The sequence below is a fragment of the Epinephelus fuscoguttatus genome, linkage group LG13 (assembly GCF_011397635.1).
Source record: "Epinephelus fuscoguttatus linkage group LG13, E.fuscoguttatus.final_Chr_v1".
NCBI lineage: Eukaryota > Metazoa > Chordata > Actinopteri > Perciformes > Serranidae > Epinephelus > Epinephelus fuscoguttatus.
The window spans coordinates 18524185-18547610 of NC_064764.1; the positions used below are offsets into that span (position 1 = coordinate 18524185).

The following is a 23426-nucleotide window of genomic DNA, read 5'->3' on the forward strand; positions in this document are numbered from 1 at the left end:
AACCCTGAGTTATCCCTGACGTTACCTTGCTAACAGCAAATCCTGCTTTGTAGTACAGGCCTCAGGCTTTCAGGTGGGGATGTTTTTGGTGTTTGTTCTGCTGGTGTATGGTGTTTGGATAACACTAAACATAGCCTTGGATAGTGTGTATAACCCTGCATTCCCTAAATGGTACTTCTCTGTTTGTCTTTGCGCATGTGTTTGTGTCCATGTGTCTAAAACAGTCGGCTGCAGGATCAATGATATTCTGTACTTTATAGGTGGCATGGCAAAGGAGGTGAATACTCATATTATTAATTATTTTGTGTTTTACATTTCTACATTTTGTGTTTCTAATTAATTCATTGAGACATTTTCATTCTGTTTCTCTCAATTAGTGTCAAAAAACGACGTTTCAAAACAGAAAACACGATAAAGTCCAAGGGAGTTCTTTTAATGGCACTCTATGCTGCTATAACCCTGCGTCACTGTCTGGAAAAGGAAATCTTCCCCAAGGACAGCGGGTCTAGACAATCTATACTCATCTATTTCATGTGTTTGTTTGTATGCTTCTCATTTACCAAGCTACATCTGTTGACACGGCTGCGCTGGGGGCCTTCTCCCGCTTCGTGCTCGGTTTCGGGTATCCACTTGCCTGCCTGCAGACATGCCTCCACCCCTGGCATCAAAGAGAGAGAGAGAAAAAAATTAAAGCTACAGCTAATTATGTTGACTTGAAAGAGTGTGACAAGGCAATTGCGAAGGGAGGATGACAAAGCTCATGTCTGTTTTATCGCGAGTTGGAAGATTTCAAGTATTGGCAAAGCTGCAGTTGTTGACAGAGAAAGATGCCCACAGCATGATGGAGTTAATGATGCAACCCTCGTTTTAAGTATCTCAAGCTTAAACAGAATTCGAGCATCATCTCTTTCTCTCCGTCTCTTGAGCTTTTACGGAGTCAAATTAGAACTGTGTGACAGCCAGCATCCCGGCATTTTTGACTTCGAAAAGAATCTTTTGTTCTAAATCCTTACATGAAGCATCTTGAAAGACAGAAAAGTTTCATAAAAAAAAGTATAGGCAGATACGGAGGGAAAAAAGTCACACATTTTAATGACCCCTCACTGTCACAGATAAAAAAAATGCCTCTGAACATGACAGATCACAGTGCTGCTGCTCCCCGTAAGCATTCTATTACTGAATATCATATGTTTGGGATATATTAAAAAACACACACACATACACACACGCACAATTTAAAAGTTATAAAACTGAATACACTGAAACTAGATTTGGTTAAAAAAAAAATACTGCAGTTTGCTGTTAAATAAAAATATAGAGGATGTGAAACAGATCTGTGCAGGCTTGGCCTGAATAACTATTTTGCTTATGAAAGTGCAGAGACTTCCAACTGTGACGGATGCAAACTGTTCCACAGACCTAATACACATCTGCAAATGCCTTGTTTCTACCAGGCAGTCAGGTTCAGTTCAATTCAAGTCATATCAGAACAGTTATTTTTGCATTTCCAGGGTCAAAAGTTGTGGATGGCGCCAAAAAAAACCAGTTCCATTTTGTACTGTTTTTTCGTCACCTCTCTGTTGAGGTACCTAGCACACCAATTCTATCCTAAAGATGGAGGTAGAAACACTGCAGTCTGCTGATTGGTCAAGAGAGAACATATATGGTTAAGTTGTAGCATGTTTCGAAATGTAATCGCTACACCCTTGCTCTGCTCTAAACACTCCAGCCTGTTCTTTTCTTTGTTCTCAAAAATTTGCATTGTTCCATGGATGGTCAGCGAGGCACAGATTTTCCTCTACATCATCAGTGAAGAGGAAATACAGAGACAGCTAGATGGAGGAGTGACGCTGCTATTGCTCTGGTAACAACCCTGTCTACATTAAGAGTACTGTCTGCAGTGTGCAAAACAGATCTATCGTTAAGGTACACATCCATACAGGTTACACACAGGTCCAAGGTTACTGTAACGAAAGTGTTTGGTGGAAATGCGGCCAAAGTGTCTAAATGTTGCAACACCCACACATCAGTGTCATCTGTTTCACCTTCAGCTGCAGTTTAGTGTTTCACACAGTTGCTTCCAGCTGTAAGACATAATGACATGAACAGATAAGGGTAAGAGTGTGTGTGTGTGTGTGTGTGTGTGTGTGTGTGTCCACCTTGTCACAATATAGTCCCAGAAATACAGACACAGTAAATGACACTCGTACAGTACGTACACACACAGTCTCTAGAACGTGGGGTGGAGTGTAATTACATTTTTTTTCACCCCCCTTAATTACAGTGTTTCATTCACAGGGACCCTGCCAGAGACTTGGGCAGAGAGGAGGGGAGATACTGGGGTTAATCGCTCCGGACGATGGCGCTTATTGCTGAAGCCATTAGCACATTTGCTAATTATGCTCACAAAGACTGAATGCAGAAAACATCTCAAAGCCCTTCCTTCCTGAGTCGATGAATGAATCAACAGCCAGATGAACCCACTTCCTTTATTAACCATGAAGCCAACTGGAGCAGTGGTTGTCCTCCCATTATAAGGACAACCAGTGGGGACTGGGGTTTGACTGTGGTACTATAACTCATTTTCTATCAGTATTCAGTATCCTAAAAACCAACAACTGCAGTCAGGTGTGCAAAGGTGGCAAAGTGGCAAAACGCCGGCCCACAGTTGAGTACTGGTTCAATCCCTCGTAGCAATGCCTCTGGCAGGGCTGTGTGTCTAATGGGGCAGGTGCCGGGTGAAGCCTCTTGCTGGCAGCCGAAAAGAAGCAACTAAAACTTGTATGTATTGGGAGGAAGCACATGGGTGCACACATCCTCCCTGGGCCAATGATGGGAGTAGCAGTGACAAGAACTAAAGTGCAGGGAAATTAGTCATCACAAATTGGAAAATAAAGAGAGGAGAGGGAAAAAAAAATTATATATATATATATATATATATATATATATATATATATATATATATATATATATATATATATATATTAAAGGAACAGTTCAACATTTAGCTTTTAAAGCTTTCTTGCCTTCTTTTCAAGAGTGAGATGAGACGATCGATCTTGCACTTCATGTCTGTACTTTAAGTGCAGAGCTGCAGTCAGGACTTGGCTGCCCTGCTTCGCAAAAGAGGCTGAAGGCAGGGGGGAACTGCCTAGCTCTGTCCAAAAGTGAAGAAATGTGCCTGCAAACACCTCTAAAGCGAACTTAGGTACACAGTGTATCTTATTTGTTAAACCTATAAAGAACAGAGATTCTAAAAAAAAAAAAATATATATCTGTGCAGAACGTCTTTGCAGCATCTATAGCGCAGGACTGCAAGACAGACAGAGTGAGCACAAGTTTTGGTTTCTTTATAGAAAGTAATCATTAATGGTAATAGTTTTTTGCTCCCCCTGAAGCCACAAATTGTCCACAGGTTACACAGATGAGATACAACCTGTTAATTAGTGAGCTTTAGAATGGATTGATTTGTTTCCAATGCCTTCAGTCTTTATGCTAAGCATTATGCATCCTGACTCCTGCTCGGACATTTGATCTAATATCCATCTTCTGACCTCAAATAAGTGTATTTCCCAAAATGTTGAACTATTTCTTTCAGCTACAAGTGCACAATAGACACAAGGATCCAAACCCTTGTTTGACTCTCAATGAATGCTCAGTTGAGACTTTTAGCTGGATCGGGCCATGTTACGCAGAATTAAGGGTGCTTTCACCCCTAGAGTTTGCTTGCTTTGGTCTGAATCAGGGACTAATTTCGTAACAACTGTGCATAATTGCCTAGAGTTGGTTCGTGTTCTCACCTGAGTTTGCTTGTAACCGCACCGAGACCACCTCTTCAAGAAGGTCTCGGCCTGGATGTTCTGGTGTGCACCCGAGGGCGATTGCTGTGTTCATACCTGCCCAAACAAACTGCACTTTGGGGGCAAATGAACTTGAGTTCGATTGAACCAAACCAAACAGGGCAGGTGTGAACGCACCCTGAGATAATTCACAGATTCACTTTTCGGGAAAGGTTTTAAATACAACACTGGAGCTGCATTTGAGGGAAAATGTGTTACACTGCCACAGAAGACCAATAAAGAGGTGAGCTCTGGCTCGGCCTAGTTGACAGCGACGGCACACAAAAGCAGGTGACACTGAGAACTCAGCTGCACACATACAAAAACAAGGACAGAGACAGATAAGATGCCACAGTGATTGTCATGGGGGAGACAAGCTGTGTCAAGTGCTCAGCCTGCGTGGAGAAAAGAGAGGAGGAGGGGCTGAATATGGTCGAAACACACAAAATCTTATACAGTGACACAAACACACACCTCAACACACACATTCAAACTTGAAATGGCTTACTGGCAGAGAAGGAGACAAGCGTGCATGCTGTTTCACTCTACACACACACACACACACACACACACACACACACACACACACACACACACACACACACACACACACACAGAAGAGATGCTACTGACGGATACACCAGTCAAGGGCACGCCAAGGTGCCAGAAAACTCTTTGACAGCAAGTCTCTTTTTACTTCCCCTAAAGCCGACTTCCTCTGAATATCTGCTTGTTGACTTGGTTCAAGGATGCCAGGGAGACTGGCTGGGAATAGCTAAATTTTTGCTAAGTATTCATCTTGCAATAAATCAAACAGGAAAAGAGGGTTAGCCATCTTTTCATCGCTAGTGATATTGAAGCCTTGAGGCACATTGATTCCGAGATTCCTTCCCCCAGTCACCCATCCACTCTGTTTGGCTGTCAGATATGTAAGCAGGTGTGTGTGCACAGGTGTGCGCACAGCATAAGGCACAAAACAATTTACCTGAAAATTGCTGGATGCAAAATGTTCTTAATGTTTCCCCAGACATTTCATATGTTGCAGAAAATAAAAAGTACTACCTTTAGTCCTTATTCCAAACACAGACACTGATTTCATCTGAAAGGTGGCAGGAGAGAGGAAATACAAGATCGAATGTACATGTCTCAGAGTAGTTTAGTCACGAGGGAAAAATCACATTGGAGCCGGTATGACGGTAGCATATAGAGAAGTCAAATAATAAAAATGTCCTCGTGTTTCCAGAAAAGTTTGCATGGCAAAGTCACAAACTGCATATCATCAAACACAACTCCATCGTAGGCTTTTCTGATACAGCGATGGCAGGTAAAATGTTCTCTTGGATTCAGAGAAGAGCACAAAACCCATAAAATTACTCCAAACTGCTTGTGCAGCACAATCCATTTGTTCTGCACTGTAGTTCCAAGAGTCCAATATTTACCTCCTCGGTTTTTCACTTGTCCTACTGTATACTATGCCAGCAGTCACCTCACTGCAGCAAACATAACTTCAGATGCAGATAGAAATACTCTTCCCATGGTTAGAGCAACCCTGAATGACTCAGTCAACTCAAACAGCAACATTTATCAGTTGTAAACCTGCCGCCAACGTAAGCTGATTATTGAGTTGCTCAGTTAGCTGGGTTGTTAGATCTAATTAGGAATGTGTTCTCAAGACAGAGGCAATGCTCTGAATAACAAGCCAATCAAATGCAGCATCAACAATGTAAATCTAAGGTTATGTGCCTGATGTGTGTTCTTACCTGGGAGCAGTTGCCAGGCAACAATCAGAAACATTGCACCCACACAAAAAGTAGTCTGCCACATAACTCCAAACAAAATGGTGAAGAGTAGTTTTTACACTTTGGGTTCTGTATGAATTAAACAAGTGACTGGTTTTGTTCGTATAGTGTGTGGAGAGCAACAATTTGGCCCAAACAGCACACTAATATTTTGATTTAAAAAACACTTACAATACCCAAATCTAGAGGAAAATGTTGCAAGATTATCTTTAAAACCATTACGGCAATATGGATATCTCAGTATTTACAGGCTGACTGGCAATACACGATATGTATCTCTACATTTTCTACAAAATGACCGACATGTTTGCAATTGCAAGTCAAAGCCACATTTGAGATGTCACAAGCCTTTATAAGCCTTTTTAACATGACTATAAGAGTATCAAGTAGGCCTAAATCCACTGTAGCTTGGAACAATTAAAAATCTTTGTGGGGGAGTTAAAAAGTTGTTTTCCATGGTCTTTCAAATGAATCTAGTGCTGAAAATGATTTCAATCCTTTTTTTAATTTTAATTATGCACAGAGCATAAACAGAGAGACTGAGGGAGGGAAGGAGCGAGACACTTTGTCCGTGTTATATATGTCTTGTATATGATACATCTGTGTTGTCAGTCCTCTTTTTGAAACACGTCTGTCCCCTGCATCCAGACACTGTCTCAGTGTCACACTTTAGACTACAACTACCAAGAAGAACGGTGATGCGCCATGATCCACCTCACACACAAACTAGCAGCTCAACACTGGATTACACGTGTGCTGCGGTAACTTCATTCATTTCACACACTGATTTAGGGTAGCATGTGCAACATATAGACCAGTGTCACACTGTAGACTAATGAACAGACAGATAAAACAGAGGAGCAGCTCTGTGTCTCTCTGAGTGTCGCTGGAGAACTGAGTGAGTGGGGTGGAGCTGTGTGGAGTGTGAGAGAGAAGAAATGCACGCTGGTACATGTCGTGTAACGCAACTTGATCCTATATCGATATAAACTGCCCAGCCCTAAAATCCATTAAAAAAATCTGGTCTTTGCTAACAATTGTTGGGAGAGGGGAGTCAGGTCCAAAATCCGCTCGATTCTCATGTAGTGTATACCCAGCATAACTCTCGATAAGAAGGCAAATACGCTTATTTGCTGAAATGTCAAACTGTTCCTTTAGGCAATAAATAAGTAGGCTTGTTAAGTAGCCTAGAGTGAGTATGAAAAATACATTAATAACTGACATTTGTGCTCCTTTGTCTAATGTTACAAACTACTATGAATAACCAAAGAACTGCACACACTTAAAAATGACTCTGAATTTGTGGAAAATGCTTGAAGAAAAGCTACAAAAACAAAAGGTTGATGTGTGAAATATTTATATTCACACTTATGTCACTGACCTATGTCGTGTTATCCTTGGATGCAGTGGCGGAAAAGAATGTTAAAGCCATTTTCACTGAATTAATAACTGTCAGGAATGAAAGAAGCTGAGTGCTACACATACCCAAATGTAATTGTCATTCATTGTAATAGTGAACCCTAATCTCCAGGGGATAATTAGGTAAATATTTGAGTTTTGGGTCTATAGTTAAAAATTATTTGGCTGAACAATACTTGGATTTGAACAATATGAAGTGTTTGGATTTTCTTTACTTTTTGGAAAACATACGGCCATGTTTGCAGCCACAGCTGCTGCTTTAATGAAAGCTGTCACCAGCTGTGTCTGTGTGGTCATATACACTTCACTTGTGTTTTGACTGCAGTGAAGGTCAGCATGGTATAAACAACAGAATCCACATTTTGGTGTGAACTCTTCCATTACAGTTTGAAACAGAGCCATGGTGAGCTTAGGCAACAGTCAACGTTTAGGATATTTTGGATAAAATCTGCCTCAGTGTCACTATAGTAGGAAATACAGCAACACTGTTTAACATGACATCCAAAAATAGCCCCAGAGAACTACTCCAGCTGACGGCTCACTCCATACTCACAGCTGAATTTGACAACCCAGCAGCCAGCAAGAAGACCCAGGAGGGTGGAGATGGTGGTGGGCATGTGTCCTTCTGGCACCACGACATGGCTCACTGGAGGAAGACACAAACACAAACAACAGCCAAATTGAAAAGGTACAAATGAGTTGTACTCCACAAACACAACAGATGCTGCCTGCTGCTGTCCTTGTGACTCAGCGTGACTCAAGACTGAGCCGCAGACAGTTCAGCTACAGAGTGTGTGTATGTAAATTATTGGTGCAAATTCAGATAGCTAGATAGCCAAAGTGCTACAAGATAATAAAGTTATAACATGTTCAAAAGTGTGTTCAACTTCTGTTCCACATTTTGGATACTGTTTTTAGACACTGCTTTGATTTTTCTCCCAGCTCTGGTTAAATGAGCCATGAGCATGACTCCTGTTCCTCAAGACAAAAACATTAGAGCACATCCTAACTTGTTCGCTGACATGTCTGGTGTTCGACGACATCCCTGGTGCTACTACTAGGAGCTATGGTCTGTAGAGACTATAATCAAGGACTTATAGCCAGACACACAGGCCACTAACTTTGTGTAAGTGTAAAGGAGCCTCAGCTGCCTGGAGACACAATTAGGCTGAAATTGCAAGGCAAGGGTGTCTAACGTAAAGTTGTAATATATTTATTTTTTTTCCATCAAATACATCTACTGATGTACTTGAACACTTGAGACGCCCCTGCCCTGCTCATCTGGAGAAACAGAGTTCTTGCAGTATATGGTGTCACCATCTTAGTTTAGAGAGTTTGCCTGCTAACATTTGTGACTAATATTTAAGGCTCTGATTCCTGCTTTCTCCTCCGAATATAGCGCATTTCTCATTCAGTTAGTAATTTGTTTATTCTGCCTTGGTGAACAGGTAAGCTTACTGCAAACCTTCCATGGCAGTACATGGCAACTCAACAAAAGGCCATGCAACAGCTTATTTCATGAAATGCTTTAGATGATAATTAGAGGTTAATTAAAATTTAAATAGAAGCTTATTGCCTCTTCATTCAACATGTGAGCGTGGTTGACAAGTACAAAATGAGCATAATTATATCTCCAGGGCAGAACCTTCTTACATTGCTCATTGACCGTGGATTTGCGTGGATTTGTAGCCTCGAGTTCAGAATGTAAAAAACATTTTCTGAAAGCACAAACTTTCACCCCTCCGGTCAGAGGTGGTAGAGTTGTGAGAAACACTTCTGTTTTTCATTAGTGCTTATTCATCACCCTGACAGTACCTCCAAACATTTTATGAGGAATGATTTCAATTACTTTTGCTCTCTGGTGTTCTCCCAGCCATTACTATGCAACAGTGAAGGAGCTGCTGTATCACAATGATGTATACAGCTCTAAAAGCACTTGTTAGTTACTGTTGAACCATCATGAGTGATAATGCTCAAGCTCCTTCTGTTGCCTTTTACAATAAAACGGGGTCTGTGTAAGATAGTAAAGCCTGTAAGGCTTGGCTCTGGAAGAAAAGTATCATTCAGATAAAAATCCCATCTCTATGGTGGTAGAAAGTACTGTATATAACAAACACTATGACCAAGGAAAGAGACTGCCTCATGACTACAGATCCTTTGGGTGCTTGAGCTTGCAGTTTACCCATCTACTACATCTTTTAGTTGAACAGGGCATCCAAATGATGGTTGATTACCTATCAGAGTGTTTGGCAGTGAACAAACTTACCAGGGTCCCAGTGAAGCAGCAATTGGCTGGTAGCTGCTGTTAATTTGCAGTGTTGCTCAGAGCCCATGTGTCTCCAACAACAACATTAAAAAGCAATCATATGCCATCGGTATTCTAAGAGCCTTCGCCTGGAACGTTAAGGAAGTTTAAGCCCCCTGAGGAGGTGTCTCTGCACCGCACAAACACTACCTGAGCCAGAAAAGGTGTCAGCCATCCTTCCTCCCAGTAGCTCTCCCAGTTTGGCCACTTGGAGCTGTTCTGGCTGTGCCAGCTTGCTGGCCAAAAACACCAACATTTCATCCCTCCTCCCACAGTCGCTCACCTAAGAAAGGACAAAAAAACATGGTTTAGAAATTTCTAGGCCTGTAATGCAAAAATATTATTTCACTGAGGTTAACAATTTGTAAGGTAAAAAAGAAAAAAGAAATCACATCTTCATAGAGACATACCACAGATAGACTGGCTGAGGGGCTCAGAGATGCGTTAGCACTTTGGGTTCCTTCTGAGGCTTCCTGGAAAATCTCCAGCATCTTCGCACTCACTGCGTAATCTGCAGGCCGTTTTCCATTCAGATTACTGTGAAGAAGAAAATTCAAAAAGATAGTGTGTCAGTGTCTCACAGGATGCATACACTTGTGTATTCATGCGTTAGCTGCAATGCAGACCATCTGGTGACCAAAGGGACAGTCAGACATGTTAAAACTGATGAGCAATACATGACAGCATACTGACAAAATACTGCAGATAGAGATGTACCAATCATATGGCCAGTGACTGGAATCAGATGGCTTTCATCTTGACTGACCATGACCTGTGACTGGCTGGGCAGTTTCGTGTACAGTGGCACAGACAGCAACCAACTTGGCCACACTTTGTGCTTGATTTAACAACTTACAGGGACCCTCTAAGCAACTTCATTTTTAAAAAGCAACTAGCGGCAAATTTAGTGACTTATTCATACCATCAGGGGAAATGCGAAAAATATTTAAATATACATTTTTGTAATCAATTTCCATGCATGCCGCTCAGAGTAATGGCAGCGACTGGCTCTTCAGCGTGAGAACAGCACTCACCACAGAAGTGGGAGTCAATATATACAGTACACACACCTTTACATTATTGTAAATAGACAGCAGTTGAGAAGAGTTTTATATAAAGTAGCTATATACATTGTTTTACATAGATAATAAAAAGTTGACTCTATATTTTTCTTATTCTTCTCTGATAAGTAAATAATTTATTGAAGCATATATAGATCTGTTGCACCTGTTCTCTTTTGGGAAAGTAAAGCATGTCAGATAAAGTGGGATAACCTGCGTTTCATTTTCAGTTGGAGTTTATTTGTACAAAAAGCTCTGTCCAGTGACCTGGAGCATTTTTTTTATTTTGAGATTTGCTTGAGTGAGAGCAAAAGAAGATCCAGAAACCTGGTGCAGTTTTGGAGAAAATATAAAAGTTATTTAATAGTCTGTTTTGTTATAATCATACAAATGAACTTTCCATTAAAAGTTACAAAAATGTCTGTGTATGCTGTCAATTATAGTTCTTAGAGAAAAAGGGAAATCGGAATGGGCCAAGAAAATTGCAGTCAGTCGCCTCTACTTAACAATTTAGTAATTATATTTACTTCAGTTCACCAAAAACTAAAAAACAAGTTAAAAGCAGATCAAAATGTGCAGCATGGTACTGTTGTGTAGCTGCACATATCTTTCCCTCTTCAAGTGGCTAATGTTTTTTTTTAAATTAATCAGTAGCCTACCTAATTTCATTTGAAACACATTATGTAAAGGAGAGTTTATGTAGCTAGGCCTTTTGACTCTGTATGACACAAAGTGATATATGATACTGTTGATAAACCACAGTTGATGATTATTTCCATTTTTCTAAAAGAGATGTATAAATTAACACTAACTAACCACTGTTGGAACTGAGGTGGAAAATGCAAATACCTTGAATTGATTTTAATTCCAAAAATTTCACTTCACACTATATTAGCTTAACTGACTAGTCTATTGTGCAGAAAATCATGAAAACCAGAAATAACACAGAGAAATCCAAAAGCCAAATTACAGGGTTTTACAAAAAAGGTTACAAATTGATATATGTTTACAAATAATAAAACAATAATAATAATGATCATAATAAAAGACTTTATATTGCAGAGGTGGGGGACTCAAGTCACATGACTTGATTAGAGTAACCCTTAAAGATTTGAGGATTTGAGACTTTGTGTATTGATATTTGCATTTTCCTCAATATTGGGAAGTTATGTTTTGCTTTTGAAACATGATTGGGTGATATCTAGCGCAATGAGTGCAAACTTGGCAACCTACTAGCGCAGCAGACCAGCGACCACCAACGTACAAGGTAGCTATCCGGGAGGGGGCTAGGCTTTGGCAGTATCACTGTACTAACGTTTAGTTGAGTATTTACTGGGAAAGTAAAGCATGTCAGATAAAGTGGGATAACCTGCGTTTCATTTTCAGTTGGAGTTTATTTGTACTGTCAAATATACATACGTCTGTCTTTCAATCAAACTCATTTAATGTAGTGCACAGCAAGCGCCACCAGAGGTCAGTCTCTACTGGTGCAAAAGGCAGCTGAACTGACAAACATGGTGACTGGGAGTGGTGGGGTTAACATTACAGTAGGGATGCACTGAATATCCGGTAACCGAATATATTCGGCCGAATCTTGCCAAAAAACACACATTCGGTATTCAGTGGAATAAGTGAAAAGCAAGGCCGAATAATAGCAGTGTGTTTTGATAACGCAATCAAACAGCGTGTGGTGACGGATGGAGTAAAAAGTCGGCAGTGTGGCAATATTTTACTCCGTCCGTCACCGCACTCGCTACTAAAAATACTTTTGTGCAAGCAAAATAAATCATTCAGCACGCTGTGTGAGTACAGATTTCAACCAGCAGCAGCAATACGGCAGCCATAGTGCTCCGCGGCACAAGATAAGGCTTACCGGCGACGGAGAAGTCCAACTCCGATAATGTCCTCTTCTTGGCGTCATGACTGCCCAAAACTACCTGGACAGCCGAGCTGTGGCGGCACACAGGTAAATGAGCCGTTCACATTACTCTTTGTGGCAGGTAACGGTCCACAAACCTCAACACACTTTAGGGACTGTTCTTTACTTATGAAGGGACTTGTCAGGGGAGGAGGAAGGCCGGTTGATTTTTATTTTATTTATTTTATTTTGATCCCCACTATGTTAATCACTTATTGATGCTGTTTTTGAAGTATGAATAAGTCAATAAGTAATTTATTCCACTGAAATATCACTGATGTATTATAGAAAAGTGATTTATCTTTTTATAAATGACAAAAAGCACATCTGCCTCATTTTTGCTGTGGTATCCTGATACTACTCAGAACCATGATATTTTCATTGGTATCATACCGTGGCTCCCAATTTTGGTACCGTGACAACACTAATCTGGAGGGGGTTCATCTGCAAAAACTAATGAAAAACTAAACAACGGTATTCGGTATTTGGCCAAATGTTTAATTTTATTTGGCTTCGGCTTCCGCCACAAATTTTCATTTTGGCACGTCCCTACATTACAGGACTGTAAACAGCCAGCTAGCAACAGCAGAGATACTGCAGGGAGAAACAGCATATTTGCACATCTGACTCGGCAAATTAAGGGTTTATTTCGACCAAACTGGAGTTGGTGATTGTTGGAACGTGGACTACATAACTAGCAAGACTAGTTAGACAGTTTTGTTTCTGATGAATTTGAATGACGTGTTTTTCGATGAGTTAACAAGGCAGTTAAGATAACATTAGTCTTAGATTGGTGAAAGAGCTAAACTAGAATTCAGAGGGTGTATTTGCTGTATTTCTCCATTTAATTGGGGAAATATGTGTAACAATATAATATTACTTGACATTTGTGAATTTTTACTGTTAATTCATTATTCATTGGACTGGACCAAAGGTATGAAAAAACAGATAAAGCCTTAGCCTTGCACGCTTGTTTAAAAAAAAAAGGAAGCTCAGGAAGGAAGAGAACAACGGTTTGCAAGGTCTGATGTTTAAAAATCAGTAACATGACTACCACAACATCCAACTTTATCCGTCCCTAAAAAACCCACAAAGAAAGTGGATGTGTCTTTTTATCTAACTTATTAGCTGGTAAAATGTTAGCTATAGATCTAACATCTGACCAGATCACAGACTTGACTTGTGATTTGCTTGACTTGAGCGATGACTTGACTTGTATTGCTTGAGTTCTGGCAGGGACTCGACTTGACTTGCTTAAATCTCACCACAATAACTTGGAAATTACTTGAAGGTCAAGACTTGAGACCTTCTTGTTACTTGCACATGTCTGACGTACTACCACCTCTGTTATATTGGACCACATTAAAATAAATCATAATGCATAAGAAAAGGAGATTTTAAAGATGGTGCTGACTCAGACAGGCCTTACATCTTGGTCAGGTCATTCCAGAGTCTTGGGGCCCTCAGCAAACGCTCTGTCTTACATATTTTAAAATAACTTCGGATGGGGAAACAGACAAAAGGTCTCTGCCAAAGGATCTGAAACAATAATGCTGTTCATACTTGGCAGAAAATCATGAGGAAAATCATGCCTTTAACCGCATCATAATCTGCCAAAGCACACTGTTCTGCCCAGTGAGCACTTCAGCAATTTTCCCTTTTCAAGTTGTATCCTCTTGTTCCTGTCTCTTAGCAACTAGCAAGAGACTTAAATATTTTAATCCTAAATCTAACTAATTAACCATACTAATGTTAGGAACCAAACTGTTACTGTTCCGTCTGACTGCCAATGTGACAAAGCTTTCACAGACACTAACGCAGTATTGATGGCACTATGTGATAAGTCCAAAGCAAAGTCTTCTCCAACAAGATAATCGTTCCGACATATCATTTCATCACTTCAGCAATTGGTGCAATTTGGGTAAGTTTTTTTTTTTTTTTCTCTTAAATCACTGGCCAAGCAGGACACACGCACACACAAAAATCAATATTTGCCAGTTCAGAGCTCTGAGAAAAACAATTTGGCGATGTCACACCCTGCTTGTTCTGTGAAACTGTGCACCCATGTGTGTCATTCACTTGTTGGAGCATAATTGTTCGATATGAGGGTGAGCTGAAATCTGTGTTCTACTCCATTGCTGGGTCATGTTCATATACAACACACTGGATTCAGTGCCTGCTAAAGACAATCTCATGATAGCATATCATCACTAAAAAGTGCTGACTTTTTAACACATAAGCTTTCTTAAAAACGTGTTGAGAAGACTTCATTAACTTTACAGATTTATTACAGCTATTTAACTGAGACACACAGTATCACCTCAGTATAAAGAGGCATTTTGCACACAGATTCAAAGATACAAAACTGCCACCATCCCCTGGTTACAATAGGTATATTCAAGAAACATCTGTAAAGTATGTATGTTTAAGTTTGAGAGAGCTGCATGAAACAAGACGGAGGTCACCTTGAAGAAAGTAGAAGAGGAGAAACGAATGAGGAAAAGCACACACAGGAAGAGAGGAGACGGAGAGAAGAACCGAGCCCAGCAGGTCGTCTCTAAAAGATTAGGCGTCAGCAAAGATAACACCTGGGGGACAATTAATAGGTCCACTGGTCCATAAAATATTTCATTTGGATTCATACACCCTCCCCCACCCCCCTCAACCCAATACACACACAAATACAAACAAACATAAAATGTCCCTGACACTTATACATATGCACACACACAAGCTGGTTTATGCAGCTGTGCGTGAGAAGAATATCTAAGGAAGAAAAATAATAAAGCGTGGAAAATTGTGCTGGAGGTAAAGTCACAAACACTCTCCCACAAGCCTCTGCATTAAGTACACAAGTGGGAGGGAGGCGGTGGTGGTTCTAGAGGATACCCACTGTAACCATGACTCTTATTCTAACTGGGAAGAGGAGATTCAAATATTCATTTCGAGCTGAACACAAATACAGAGTTCAGTTCAACATAACATCAATACTGACAATAATAATAGCCTTTTATTCTGCCCCATTACATGTCCTTTAGAACTGCTACTGTACCTCTTCTGTAGGCTTGGAAGGCATTTCTATAACATTATCTACATGGATTTAATAATGGAAACATCTACATTTCCGTCTCAATTTACTTTTCATCACAGAGTACCATATGCTACGATTTCATGAGGTCAGTTCAAAATTCAAGCCAAGCTCATGCACACCAATAGCTGACAGAGCTTTTGAACTGTCAGCTCAGCAGTGTGTCTTGAAAGGAGCCATAAGTCTAATGATGGAAACACATGGCGAGCAACTGATGAGGCAGAGGGCGAGGCCTGAATGCATTTTTAATCAAAAGCTTCATTAGCTACGTTTCCTTCTTAAACAATCCACTCTCAATTTTGTCCTGATGGTCGGATCAGCTGGGTGTTACAGCTTATAGTATATGATGCAGTACGTGACTCACCCGACGCCTCCGTTTAATTCTGTAGAAGTATTGTGTGTTGTATTGGAATTGTTATGCAGATACCAAACTGTACAATCACAAATAATCATGAATACAGCAGCTCACAGCTTTGATTGATGCTCCTATAAACAGCTTATTCAGACCAATCACAAAGTTTCAAGTACTGTCATTTGAGGGAAAATGACATCCATCCAGTAGAAGGGGAAATCATTGTCTCACCTTATTGAGAAAATGCCATGCAAATCAAATTAAACAAAATATCTAATGTAAAGTCTCGGATCGGGGTAGGCAACCTGTGGCTCCAGAGCTGTATGTGGCTCTTTAGACCCTCTGTAAAAAAAAATGTTTTTACATTTCATCAACTATAATGACAGTCATAGCGATGTCTAAGCCCTGGCACCGTTGCTCAAAATTTTGCTGAACATCAAGAGTGGTCGCTTGTCTTGAGTCTCCTTTGCAAAGCTAGCCGTGGATTCCAAATCCAGAAAGGAAAAGTTTTAGAGGAAAATACTGAATTTAATAGTGCGTGGGCAGATGTGCTTACTTTCGCTGCAAGGTACCAAATACTAATAAAAATCTTACAACAGAGTAGCCACCTAATGGTAAAACATTAACGATAAGACCTATTAGTGATATTGATAAGATAATTTAGACATAATAAGGCTGTGTTACCATTAGCTCAAATATATTTTGCAGCTCCAGATAGATTTAGTTAGTTTGTTAAGACCAAAAATGGCTCTTCTGGTAGTAAAGTTTGCTGACCGGTCTATGCATATTATGTAATTACAAATACTACATTTAGTATTGTATGTAGTAGGGCTTAAACATTAATCTCATATATATATATATATATATATATATATATATATATATATACATAGCTCACATTATATATATATACAGTACAGGCCAAAAGTTTGGACACACCTTCTCATTCAATGCGTTTTCTTTATTTTCATGACTATTTACATTGTAGATTCTCACTGAAGGCATCAAAACTATGAATGAACACATGTGGAGTTATGTACTTAACAAAAAAAGGTGAAATAACTGAAAACTGTTTTATATTCTAGTTTCTTCAAAATAGCCACCCTTTGCTCTGATTACTGCTTTGCACACTCTTGGCATTCTCTCCATGAGCTTCAAGAGGTAGTCACCTGAAATGGTTTTCCAACAGTCTTGAAGGAGTTCCCAGAGGTGTTTAGCACTTGTTGGCCCTTGCCTTCACTCTGCGGTCCAGCTCACCCCAAACCATCTCGATTGGGTTCAGGTCCGGTGACTGTGGAGGCCAGGTCATCTGCCGCAGCACTCCATCACTCTCCTTCTTGGTCAAATAGCCCTTACACAGCCTGGAGGTGTGTTTGGGGTCATTGTCCTGTTGAAAAATAAATGATCGTCCAACTAAACGCAAACCGGATGGGATGGCATGTCGCTGCAGGATGCTGTGGTAGCCATGCTGGTTCAGTGTGCCTTCAATTTTGAATAAATCCCCAACAGTGTCACCAGCAAAACACCCCACACCATCACACCTCCTCCTCCATGCTTCACAGTGGGAACCAGGCATGTGGAATCCATCCGCTTCACCTTTTCTGCGTCTCACAAAGACACGCGGTTGGAACCAAAGATCTCAAATTTGGACTCATCAGACCAAAGCACAGATTTCCACTGGTCTAATGTCCATTCCTTGTGTTTCTTGGCCCAAACAAATCTCTTCTGCTTGTTGCCTCTCCTTAGCAGTGGTTTCCTAGCAGCTATTTGACCATGAAGGCCTGATTCGCGTAGTCTCCTCTTAACAGTTGTTCTAGAGATGGGTCTGCTGCTAGAACTCTGTGTGGCATTCATCTGGTCTCTGATCTGAGCTGCTGGTAACTTGCGATTTCTGAGGCTGGTGACTCGGATGAACTTATCCTCAGAAGCAGAGGTGACTCTTGGTCTTCCTTTCCTGGGTCGGTCCTCATGTGTGCCAGTTTCGTTGTAGCGCTTGATGGTTTTTGCGACTCCACTTGGGGACACATTTAAAGTTTTTGCAATTTTCCGGACTGACTGACCTTCATTTCTTAAAGTAATGATGGCCACTTGTTTTTCTTTAGTTAGCTGATTGGTTCTTGCCATAATATGAATTTTAACAGTTGTCCAATAAGGCTGTCGGCTGTGTATTAACCTGACTTCTGCACAACACAACTGATGGTCCCAACCCCATTGATAAAGCAAGAAATTCCACTAATTAACCCTGATAAGGCACACCTGTGAAGTGGAAACCATTTCAGGTGACTACCTCTTGAAGCTCATGGAGAGAATGCCAAGAGTGTGCAAAGCAGTAATCAGAGCAAAGGGTGGCTATTTTGAAGAAACTAGAATATAAAACATGTTTTCAGTTATTTCACCTTTTTTGTTAAGTACATAACTCCACATGTGTTCATTCATAGTTTTGATGCCTTCAGTGAGAATCTACAATGTAAATAGTCATGAAAATAAAGAAAACACATTGAATGAGAAGGTGTGTCCAAACTTTTGGCCTGTACTGTATATATATGGCAACTAGAGATGTAACGATACCACTTTTTCCTTCCCGATATGAATCGTTGTATGTCTCAACTCCTAAAACGCTATGTAAAATATTAAGAAATAAACACATAATAGAATGAATTGCATAAAACGTTTTGTTTGCCTGTAGCGTGCGTATGCGTAATGACATGAGGCATTACGTGGTACCGGATTGGTCACAGGCTGTACTGATACCGCATTTTAGGCAGTATCGGAGGCATTTCTGATACTGGTATCGGTATTGGTACAACTCTAATGGCAACGTAGTACAGTAAAATGCTACACACTCTATTCGGTCAGACGGGTGGAAACGCGTTGCCCTGTGGGCCTTATGTGCACACGCTACCCTACGCTCCATGTGACATATGCCAGTAAGAGTAGATGAAAAAACAACTTGTAAAATCCCACACGCAAGCTTTGATGTTTGCAGTACTACTGTGCGAAAATGGCCAAGGCAGGGTTTAAAGTTGAACTACACCCATTTTCAAAATTCATACATGTTATTCTTATGGTCTATGACAGTCCAAAAATATCAGTAAATATTAGCAACTCTCCCAAATACAAAAATAAGAGCGCTACAACTCAAATTTGTGATGTCATCAAGTGTAAAGTCTGAAGCTGCTCCATAAATGAATTGGCAGCCAATGTTATAGATGACACTGAGAGCACCCAGGGAAATGCTCTGAGTATATGGGCACATTTTCTGTTTCAGAGGTGAGAACACTACAACAGAACTAAACTAATTTGGGTATAAAAAAGAAAAAAACATTCTGTAGGTCCACAAAGTCAGGTCCCCATGTATTGTTTATGGAGCAGCTCCAAATTTTATACCCTATGACATCATAAAGTCAAGACTTATTTTTCTGGTTTCTGGCTTTGAGAGAGTAGCTCATGTTCACAAATATTGATTGAACTTTCCTAGGCCGTGAAAATAACATACTGGAATTCTTAATTCAGGTGGTGTTTCCCTTTAAATGCAATCCACCTGTGTACAAATTACATGTTGTAAGAGTAGTGTAATATGTATGCAGCACAGAGAGTTGTTGGCAGTTGTAGCGGAGAGGAAATTTGCGGTAAAGTTGTCCAGTGGTATCAAATGTACCTCATAGGTTACAGTTTGTTTATGAATAAATGCCAAAGCTCATTAAAACTCAATAATAAAGGTTCTGTGTCCTGCTTCCCAACTGCTCCGTAAACTGAAGGGAAGGGAATTAGCTCAGGAGCGAGCAACAACGGTTAACAACATATTTAAATCAAGGCCTCAAGTTACCTAAATCAGCGGTTCCCATGCCGTCCAGCCCTCGGGTCCAGATTTCTCCTTGGTCATCAGTTCAAGGTTACACAGTTTAAAATATTCAGCATCATACTTGCTTTTAGCCATGTCACTGAGATTGTTTGTTGTCTCTGCCAAGTAGCCGTCTGGTGGTCACTCACTCTATAGCAGGAAGCGGCACTTCAAAATAAAAGCTCTATACCAGAAATTCACTGTGTTTTTTTTTTACGACCTTGACATGTTGGTAAGTCACATGCAGTCCATTCAGAATGGACCTGTGACTGACTTTTGGACCGCAACCCACCAGCTGGGAACCACTGATCTACACTTACTAACTTAAGTGGTGGAGCCATTAGTTTATGTGATTAGTTACGACACTGTTACTGACCGGAAACCAGTGAGATCCATACTTATTTTTCAATAAAGGAAGAAGATAGAGGAAGATAAGGAACTTTTTTTCCTTTTTTTTTTACTTTTTTTATGATCACATATAAAATAGTAATCACATGATTGGTATTAGAAAAACAAAAAACAAAGATTCAATTAGATTATGTTCCCAAAATGGTTCTAGCATGTGGTCATATAAATGCATTCACTAATTGGTAAATGTAGTTACTATCATTGCTAACATTTGGAAACTGCTGGTGCTTGTTTATTATTTGACTCTGTGTATAGTATAATTAGATCTAGTGAATCAGATCGGCGTGCCAGTACGAGGCACACAGGTGATGTTAATTAATGTCTGTATAGATTTAGTGCTTCAGGCTTCAGATGGTCATTAGGACTGAGCCAATTCAAATATGTCTTGTTTTTTCCCCATCTCATTGACACAAGTTCATTTTCATGCTGTACCACATTTACATGCACTTAAATAGAGACAATCTAAAAACCTGTAGTATGATAAGGACAATAGTTAGCAGTAAAGTACACAAAATTTGCAGTGAATGTATAAAATATGGAATAACAGCACTGTCATTTAAGTCTGTGAGCATATGCTAGCAGCTAACACCTTGCAGGCCTCCTCTCGGCTGTCCAAATATGCTGCATTGGGAGATATTTATGCTTACAGGACTGAGACTTATAGTCAAGAGCCCCGCTGTGCATGCTGTGCAGCTTCTCAGAAAATGCTTAAACCTGTTGTTTTTGAGATAACAGGGAACCATCCACTGTATATAAAACACATTATTATTCACTTAAGAATTAGCCTGTTTTAAGACTTGCTTCAGTATTTCTAATAACCTGCACAGCAAGTCAAATGCTTGCTCATGATAGAAAGTGGACTCACAGCCTCTGATTTAGAAGACAGGGTCCTAACAATAAATAAATACGGTCCAATCATTCCAACCTAATGTGCATACACAAACATGCACTGAGGAACAATGGAAATCTGCAAAACCTGTATTTCTAAACCCCCGAGCTGTGTGCCAATCATTCCATTAGGGATTGCATTGGCAGATGTCTTGGTTTGCCTCTTGAGGGAGTATGTGAATGTGTGTTTGTGTGCGTGTGCATGTATTTGTGTGAGGCTGGGGGCCTTGGATTGCATTCATCTTGCAGTGTCCTGACAGACAGTCCCAATTGCTGCCTCTTGTTTGCCTTGCAGACAAGTAACAAGGTAAAAGAGGAGAAAAATGTAAGACCTGGCAATTGGGACCCATCAAAGCAATCAGACAGAGCACAACGAAACAAATAAGGGAGAAGATGGAGGATGATTGGCATAAATGATCACAGAGAGCGCTAAGTGACCAACGTACTGACCCTGATCAACTACTCTATTGATCACACTTATTAACCAGCATCCTCTCCCTCATTATAGATATTGGGCTACGCATCCACCCCTCCTCCAAAGGCCACAAACGCTGATACAGCATCATCTGATTGACCAGCGACTAATCAGCATCAGTCGATTTTCTTACATCCATCCACCTACGTACTGCACAAGCGCACGCCTGTCCTTGATAATAAAGGGCTGAACGCCTGGAACACTGACCAGGAAGCAGGCACTTGACGATTTATTGAAGAAGCGGAAAATAAGCGCCGGTCTAGAATAACAGAAGAGCCTTTATGATGTAATGCAATGAAATACAATAGCCGTGCAATAAATATTAACTTACCTGAAGTGCCCAGTTTTTGTTGGGATTTCTAGTTGAGCTGCCTGACTCAGGTGGAAGGTGCTTGTAATATTTTGTCCATCTCATTTATTTACACATATATCACAAATTAATGTAATCCTGTACGACGCTACAAACTCAAATACACAGTCCGAACTGCAGCTTAAACCTTTACAAATTGTCTCAAGGGTAATATTTAATAGTACTACTAATACTGTTGCATGTTGATTATGTTTTTTTGTGTGTGGCTGTTACTTATAGTACATACAAATACTCTCACGTACTTTTAGGAGAAACATGCAGCACTCAACAAAAACATGTCTCTGAGCAGCACAGCTTTTCATTTATGTGGAGGCTGCTACACTTTACACAGTGGTGATCAACACTTTATTATGGTGTAGTAATGATGTGAATGAAGTTTTCACGTGGCTCATACCAGAACACCAAGTACGAGGTTAAAGATTTGGTTTCGAACATATCCATCAAAAAATCTTGTTTTCAGGTCAGACTTCCTGGTCAGCACTTGACGATTTTCTCAAAAGACCAGTGCCAAGCAAAGCACAAAATCTATGTGATTCTTTTGACATGTAGTAACCCTTTATAAAAGCCCCTCTCTGTCTGCAGTGCTGCATACAGTATACAAGTGTTGGTACAAGTAGAAGGCTTATAGTGTTATAACAGTATCCAACCTGTAACACCAATAAAATCAATGTTTTAAGAAAAAAAAAAAAAACACTTAGAGAATTTTTCACTCACAAAATGACCATTTATATATTAATCATTCATGCCCCAAAATGCCAGACATCGTTGATAAATTGAAGCAAACGAGACCACATTAATCAACACGCTCTCAAACAACTCATGCCCTCCCATCAGCCCTTCCTGAATGGGACTAAAACTGAAAGCATAAATAAGTTTCTCTTTAAGCCCAGGTCAGACAGGGCTCAAGGCAAGGCAATGCAACGTGTTTGGAAAGTATTGAGCATACCACTGGAGGCATGCGAGAAAAACAAACTTTTCTCTATGAAATACAGGTAACATGGCATAAATAATTGAAATATAAATGATCACTTTGTGGGTGAGGTGTTCCTATAATGTGACTTACAGTACATTCTGCGAGGCTCCGAGCTGCAGCAGCAGTTTCACAATGGCTGGGTGACTGTTCCTCACGGCATCGTGGAGCGGTGAGTCATTTTCATAGCCGGGCGTATTCAACAGGGCTCCCCTCGAGACCAACACCTCCACAACCGCCAGGTGACCCAGGTTGCATGCTTCGTGCTGGAACAAAGAGAAGCTCAGAAGTCATCCCACTCTGCTTTGATCTGGTTTCTCCCTGTCATCCTCAAAATACAGCCTTATACTGCATATGTGTTCTAGTTTCTATTACGTTTTCCATCACTGTAATATCTATCTTTTTTCCAACTGATATTATGTTAGGTGAGATCAGCACTTAAAAGAATTAAAATCAATTTGGATATTTGTATGGTAATGCTTTACATGAAATGTATAGTCCCTTGATGTATTTGAATATGTAACAATCTTACATTAAAGCTTAATAACACTTCAGTTTTTTTTTTAATTCAACTCATACCAAGACAAATCTTCTAAGAACACTTCAGTATTATCCTGACCTACTTTTCTGAAATTGAAATGAATGAGGGATGTAGCTTCATAAAAGTGAGTGCTTTTAAAGGTTATGTTTGAT

General features: G+C 40.2%; 1 protein-coding gene across 1 annotated transcript in view; it reads right to left on the reverse strand.

The window, feature by feature from the left end:
* Positions 1–23426, reverse strand: part of bard1 (BRCA1 associated RING domain 1) — a 33271-nt gene that overhangs the window by 2703 nt on the left and 7142 nt on the right. The window contains exons 6-10 of the mRNA XM_049594144.1: positions 22827–22999; positions 9773–9899; positions 9513–9645; positions 7611–7703; positions 561–658 (exon numbers count right to left, since the gene is read on the reverse strand). Of these exons, the coding sequence (XP_049450101.1) occupies positions 561–658; positions 7611–7703; positions 9513–9645; positions 9773–9899; positions 22827–22999 (624 nt within the window). The remainder of the gene's footprint in view (positions 1–560; positions 659–7610; positions 7704–9512; positions 9646–9772; positions 9900–22826; positions 23000–23426) is intronic.